We start from the raw sequence: 7,586 nt of genomic DNA, 5'->3' as shown, positions 1-7,586 counted from the left end.
AAAGTGTAAATTCCTCAGACTATAAGTCTGTAACCAACAAATAAATACAACATTTTGTTTCTTTCAAAAAAGAAAAAAACAACAACATTTGTTTGGTTATGAGATGAACAAGGCCCTAAGATTACCAACAATATAAGCATTTAATACATAATTTATGAGATTTCACAATCACGGGTGACAGCCCATTTCTTAATCAATTGATTCTAGTGTCTAAGCTAGTGTTGATAGTTCACATGTCTGAGAAACTATTAGATGACAAAAAAACAGATTAACAAAAAAATTGTATATTAGTGTATAAAAACCATTTCCTTAAACCTCGACAGGTACACATACAATAATCTGCATTGCTGATTCATAGACACATAAAAAAGTCTATATATTATGCATTTACATTTACATTCAAGAAAAGCCCAACCGACAAGGTAATCAGGAAGTCAAAGACCCTAAAAAAACGACAAAACAGAGTTCTTCTTGACTACAACAAGACTCGTGAAAATTGATGGTGATGATGATGTTTAGGATCTTGAACAATTTGTTTCGATTTGATTTCCTCAGCGCAACGTAATGCCTTCTCGATCTGATAACCTCCCCCGATACTTACTTCTCTCTCAAGATGACAACAGTAACTCTCGAACACACTCACATTCACATGCAACTTAAACCCCATCAAGAACAAGAACTCCAACTCCATGTTGTTCAAATCTTCTGTCTCTAACCCTCCTACTTTGGCAAAGTACGAGTTTCTGTAGTTCCTGTAATGGTCAAAGAGAAAGAAAAATGAGTCAACCAAACACCACGACTTTGTTTTCAAGAATTTACAAATAAAATGAATTTAACAACATTTTAAATAGTTTTTTTAACTTACATGTCTTCGACGTACTTGGAAGCGATCATGATGGTTGTAATAAGTAGACGATGTACATTAGTGAGACTGATTCTAAAACCTTGATTATTTTGACAGAACCGGTCAATGTACACATAAGCAACAACGTAAACCGATGGACCGGCTTTGGTATACCGGAAAATCCTCTCTAAATACGATTGGATCGTCATGTCAGGAACTTCCATGCAATCGAAGACACATGTCTTACCAAAACCACCGTAGCTCGGGCTGATCCTCTCGTTCCGAGCTACCGTCCGCTTTATAAGAGACGAGAGAACAGAGATAACGAGTGGTGTGTTGGAACCGTCTCGGTAAGAGTATGAGTAAAGGTCTGACCGGAGCTTCCTCGGAGAAATCGCTAGAGAAGGCGCCATTAATCAAGAAATGTGTTTTTTGCCGTCTTGTTAGAGGTTTATATTTGTGAAATGAGTAATGAGAAAGGTTTGAAGAGGCTTTTTATATACAGTAAGCTAGGGAGTGTGTGGAGAAGAGTAGCTTTAGTATCCTAGGGCAACTTCCTCCTCTCTTCTTTTTTCTACAATTTAACTTTTAAAAATTTGTAGTTAATAGTGTGTACTGAATATTTAATAGGATTAAAACGTAGCTCGTGCAAGTACGAAAGTTCAGAATTGTATCACTTTCGTCCAGATAAAGCAATTTAATTCCCATCTACTATGAGAAAATAACGGTTGGTCTCATAGATTTTAGGTTAGTGAATTATGGCATATGATATATATCAGTCGTTTTTAAAACATTCTTCAATTCAAACGGACGTAATTACGCAATTCTTTAACCCCTTGAAACAATGTAGTCAAGTGATTTCGATAGTTTCTTCATATAAAGTTATTGTTCCATGTAATATATAGTGTGTGTGAGAAGGTACACTAATTCTTCAGGATTTTATAATGTGGGATTGTATCGAAAAGATAAACGACATGGGTTTTTGGAGTCATATGGAAGCTGGAGAGAAGTTACTAAAATAAGTAATTAAATATTTTACAAGTTGAAACGAAAAACAAATGTGTAAGTGCAACAGCTAAGCTTTTGGTTCTTTTTTCTCCATATTCTATTCACATAATATTAATTAACCAACTCCAAAGTACTTCAAACAAATAGTATACAAAAATATAAAACTATAATTAAACAAAGGAGAGTACTCCGCCGACAGTTTGTAGCAGACGGTGGAGAGAGATGTCAACTCAACATCGTTGAAATCTCTTGTGGAGCCTGCGGGTTTTGGGTGAGCGCTCACTCACTCATGCTAAACTTTTTAACAACTGATTTTAACGCGTCGTCTACTGTTTAGACACTCGTGTGACATTCGTCGGCTTCCACAGATCACAAGGTGACTCACACGTGAGGACGTTTATTAAAAATGTACAATTTCAAATGGATAGTTGCATAATTAATTAACGGATATATAAAAAATATAGGGATTATTTGCCAAATAATCAAAAAAAGAGAATTAAATTTGTAGAGAAAGATAGAAAGAGAAAGTAAGAGACATTTAGCAAAAAAAAAAAAAAAAAAAAAGTAAGATAGAAGGGACGGTTTTGGGGAGTTAGTGAATTTAATTTAATTTTTGTTAATAAAGTATCTCCAAAGATACACTCGATTTTGAAGTTTCCAAAAAGTTTATATTTGAAGTTTAAAAATATTTTCTTCAAAAGCAAACTTAACTTTAAAATTATTTGTATTTTATATTATGGTTTTTATATTTTTCATAACTAAATTGAATTCATAAAAAATTGTAAATAACTAGCATATATATATATATATATAAATATTACACACTATTAATTAATAACATTTTATATTAAAATAGAAATTATTGACATTAAACTTCAATAAAATACCATATTATTCCATAAATTATTTTTAATGCATATGATCAATTAGTGCATTTTGAAGTAAAAAATGACTCTTCATTTCTAATTTGTAGATTATGAGATAAAAATTATTAAAATCGGGTGATATTAATATTTTAAAATACATTAGATCTGAACAAGAAAATAAAATATTGCTAAAAAGACTTAACTTATATCGATGATCTTAATACTCGTGAATACATTCGATCTGAAAAAGAAAGAATCGTACGGAAAAGATATCAAAAACAATAATAACAACCATCTTTAGTTGCACAAAATGTTTTGGTCAATATTTTGAAAATTTTGGAGGTTTTGGATCAAATTTACCAAACTATTAGTGGTGTTGTACTATTTTAAATTTGTGTAATAATTATGTCATCATGTAATTTTCTAAAAGTTTTTTTTTTGTATATTAATTGTTGTTGTCTAATTCTAGTTTTAAGATATTTAAATATTACTTTAAATTTTTTATTTATTTTTATGTGTAAAACATAAATTTATAAAAAAATTGAAATATTTATGAGATTTTTAAGGATTAAAAGGATAAACGAGAAAAATATTTATCATAAATGTGATGTGTAATTGTAGTGACCAAAATAAAACAAAAATATGAAACTTCAAATTTAAAGTTTTGAGTACTGAAACTTCAAATATAGAATTTCACTTCTCAAAACTTTAATAAAATTTTTTTTACAAAACAAAAAACTTTATATTTGAAATTAAAAGAATGTGTTTTAAAGATGCTCTTAGACCCGATTTCCTAAAAATATAACCAATCCATTTATTGGATATTGATCTTATATTGGAACCCCATGATAAACGTAAATTTAACATTTTTGGGACGAATCACACGTTATTTCTTTTGTTCAAAAAGCTCCATGAATGTGAATGTTGCTAATACCAAATGTAATAAATATGTAATGTAACCATTCAAATCTTTCATTCTTATCAAATATTTGCTCGACAGCTGCAACTCAAAGTGAAAGAAAGTACACATTTTCTTGATCTTAGGTACAAAAATATATCTTATGATCTATTTATTCCCATGTGGTAAAGAAAAAAACATATATTAAAATAGATGAAAGTGGTGGGGCAAAACAAAGTACACATAATAAATTGAGCTGAACGGAATGAACCTACCGCCAACGAACGGATAAGTTTGATAATCAGTGCAAAACAAAGGGACCCGAATTGATTTCCCCTATCGTCTCGTCAAAACTTTTTACCACTTCATCATTGCCCTTGATTCAAGTATATTTCATTTTAGTTGTGTCTCCCCCACCTTATTTATTAGATCTAATATCCTGTTTTTCCCTTTGATTGATATTCACGTATATGGTATACACTCATTGACTTACATCCCTTTTTATTATCAGAAGAGCACTATTATTAAATAGCCTTTACCTTATGTGTTATTATCAAAAATGTCATTTCCTATGTGGCAACACCACAATCACTCTCACACCATATATTTAAAAATCCTCTTCTTACTAAGTTAATATGATATATTATATACGTCCTCATAATTAGATTTGGAAACCGGTTCTATAGTGAACGTTCACGAAATTGCTTTGTCCTATGCCCAAAAAAAAATTATTTTACCATAGACCATGTGCGAGGAGGAACTCTCTAACACCTTTATACTCTATAATTATTTTTTACATAAAATCGAGACCACATGATATATTGGTCATTTGCATCATGTATACAAACCACTAAAATCAAAATGGCAATATATAATTATCATCGGTTTTTCATATTCCCAAAAATATATAAGAAGTCATGGAGCTATTTTGAGTATAATGATACAAACATTACTCTAAATGATTTTAGTGGCTTCAGGATGAATGGATTATTAAGTCAACCATATAGTTAAACCATTGTTTTGTTAATAGATTTGATCATATATCAATAGAATAAATAGATTAATAGATTTTATCGTATATCAATTGAAAACTGTTGAAATTATAAAAATATTTTTAACAAACACCCAGTTCGGTTTAATAAACCGGTTTCGTGTCTATCAAACCAAATTGAATTGTATTCGTGAATGTATAAATATTATGGGATTCTATGAAATTCATTTGGTGAGGAAACATTTCCGGAGTTATTGATTGTATAATTTTTTTGTATTTTTGGTAGGTGTAAAATTGTTATGACAATTATTTTTTCCTAAATTATGTTGTTTTAAATTCTAATATACTTTTTGAACATGTCAAATCCTTTAATATGACGAATTTAACTATTATTTCCTTAAATTTGAAAACACAAATAAATTTGGAATACTACCATGGAATTACATATGGCAATCACTAATGTAATATTTTTTTGCTGCATTGATGTATCAGTGAATATTACAATTACGACAAGTTTAGAATTGTAGGGGAGCGCAAGTTACGTAAAATTAAATAGTGAGATTTTGATATCATTATGGCGATTTGCTTGCAAAGCTGGTAACCGTAAACTCATGTTTCTCATTTTTTTTTTCTTAAATTCATAACAAATTTGTATTAGTCTTTGCTCACTCTTATAGATTTAATTTTCCATAAGATATACTTAATTGCACCTACCAATTACACAAACTTAAAAAAAAACAAATAAGCTTACATTATATAAATATGCAAATTTTCGTTCCATAGTTCATTATATCTAATATTTGTGATTTTTGACTTTCTAATATCTATAGATTAAAAGTAATAATTTTTTTATTCACTCATGACAATTTATGATTGCCATATGAATATTTTAAATTAGGAAATATTAAGCTAAATATGACACTAATTCCGATTATATATGTACTCATTAAAATTGGCCAAATTTGGTAATGGAAATTTACCGTCGAAACCAAAACATATATTAATATTTTTGATCCTCACTGATTGAATTTGAATTTAATTTCGCTAACTAAAATCTCAGCTTGTTTCATATTTGGCACTAAATTTACTTTTGATCGTACCAATATATATATATACATATTGTTGACTCGATCATGCAAAGCAACCACTAAAAAAGTTCTGGAAAGCAATCACTAATCTATTGTTTTGGTATGTTACATAATGTTCTTTTATATTGTTTTTTGTGTGTTACGAGCGTTCAAAGATATTAAATTTTATAACCGTTTACTTGGAATTAATTTTGTTATATATATATATTTAAAGAAGCATTCATGTTCCTCACTATTGTTTTGGTATGTTACATTTCTGGTTCATATTTATATAATGTCATTTGTATATGAATATTAATCATATAACCCCTAATTGATTTGATAAAAGCATTGATCATGGATTATGACCCTGATTGAATCTTATCTTTTGACTGATTGGACGATACAAACTTACAAATACCATTTAATCCCTTAACTTAAGCACATAAACAACACATAAAGATGAATTGGCTGACCACCAAATCAACAAGCCGGTTCACACCAATGAACTAGCTAAAGAACTATCTCTCTCACTCAGAGAAGAAACGAAAATAAACTAAAAAACGTAGATTTTTTTTATTCACAAAAGAGTTTACATATTTATACTAGATGTGGTCAAAGAAAGACATAATTACTTGTGGGAATCACACATCTAGGAAATGAGAATTTTGACTAGAAAATAATAAATGAGTCAAAGTTGCTGAGTTTGAGGTGGACTGGTCAAGGAGACCCTTCGACTACTGTCCAGGTTCATTTTGGTCGTTCTGGTCCATGGTGGTAACGATCAAGACATGGGCTTGACGATCCGTACGGTCCAAATTCGCGAAAACTGAAGATCACCGGTTTTGTAAATTGCATAACTCTTTCATCTGAACTCCATTTGATCTGATTCTTGTTCGAGGAGTTCCGTAATTGAGTTGAGAACATTCTCCAAGTGATTTCATGCGTAGAAGAATCATTTTTTGGAAGATATGAGTCAAACAATGAGCATATATTTTTACTGCTTCCATGCTGGTTGGCTCCAATGGACTGATCCACGAACCGGGGCACATCATTTCCTTCCTCTTCAAAAAGATTTGTTCTCAAATCTGAAACATTAAAAGGAAAAAAAATATAAGCAAAAGAACCATAATCAGCAAAATGCTCACCTTGAGCTCGGTCTATTTTTTGAATGGAAGATGATTCTTCTTGATTGGCTTGATGACCACGAATTTGTTCTTCATCTAGCCCCTCCATTGGCTCATATGTGAAGTCATCGAAAATTGGCAATGGGTCTTCCTTTTCTGGCTCGGTTTCAACGTTCTCATGCTCCAAAGTCAACAACGGTCTTTGCTTTTGACACTTGTTAGCATAATGACCGATCCTATGGCATTTGAAGCACCTGGTAGAATGAGGTTTGCTTGTGGGTTTCACAGATTTGCTTTTATCAGAAGACAACACATTAGTTTTCAAATCAGAATTTGAAAGAGAAAAAAAATTACTTTGTTGTTTTGGTGAAGGAGAAGCGTTGGTGTTTCCCTTCTTTTTGAGTTGCCGGACAGCATGAATTGCCTTATGCAACATCTTCTCCAAGCTGACATAAGTCTGAAGCTCATTCTGATCAAACACATCACGGTTGATTCTCTTGGCTTTGGTGAAGGGACGATCACCACTTCTGACCTACTTCTCATCATCATCGAACTTGTTTTGTCTCTTCCTTTGGTTTCTTTGTTTCTGCACAAAATCAAACCCATTAGAAGCAAAATGTTTCTTATTTCCAAAAATCATTTGCTCTTTTTCTAACACGGTTTTAAAAGGAAAGTAAACGTCTTGCTGTGGTTTTGATTTCTTGAGAAGTCCAAACATCCTGGAAACACTTAACAAAGGAGTTAGCAAATAAAAATCCTCACACTCTCAAAGTGTTTAGCTCATG

General features: G+C 31.0%; 1 protein-coding gene across 1 annotated transcript; it reads right to left on the bottom strand.

Annotated features, from left to right (window-relative positions):
* Window positions 1–348: 348 nt before the first annotated feature.
* Window positions 349–1,322, bottom strand: LOC106332759 (cyclin-U2-1). Its single transcript, XM_013771255.1, has 2 exons — window positions 866–1,322; window positions 349–752 (listed from the first exon to the last, which is right to left on the bottom strand). Exons 1-2 carry the CDS (start codon window positions 1,255–1,257, stop codon window positions 476–478), a joined length of 669 nt encoding a protein of 222 aa, XP_013626709.1. The 5' UTR covers window positions 1,258–1,322; the 3' UTR covers window positions 349–475.
* Between the last annotated feature and the right edge of the window lie 6,264 nt (window positions 1,323–7,586).

Source organism: Brassica oleracea, chromosome C3 (assembly GCF_000695525.1).
Source record: "Brassica oleracea var. oleracea cultivar TO1000 chromosome C3, BOL, whole genome shotgun sequence".
NCBI classification, from domain to species: domain Eukaryota; kingdom Viridiplantae; phylum Streptophyta; class Magnoliopsida; order Brassicales; family Brassicaceae; genus Brassica; species Brassica oleracea.
Note: the sequence above shows the minus strand (reverse complement) of the source record. Positions and strands in the feature narration are given on the sequence as shown.

Bases quoted from the DNA above. Each gene is read 5' to 3' on its own strand.
- LOC106332759 (XM_013771255.1), bottom strand. From the start codon at position 1,257: ATGGCGCCTTCTCTAGCGATTTCTCCGAGGAAGCTCCGGTCAGACCTT. The intron at 753-865 runs GTAAGTTAAAAA...TGACCATTACAG, and splicing joins TCCAAGTACGTCGAAGACAT to GAACTACAGAAACTCGTACT.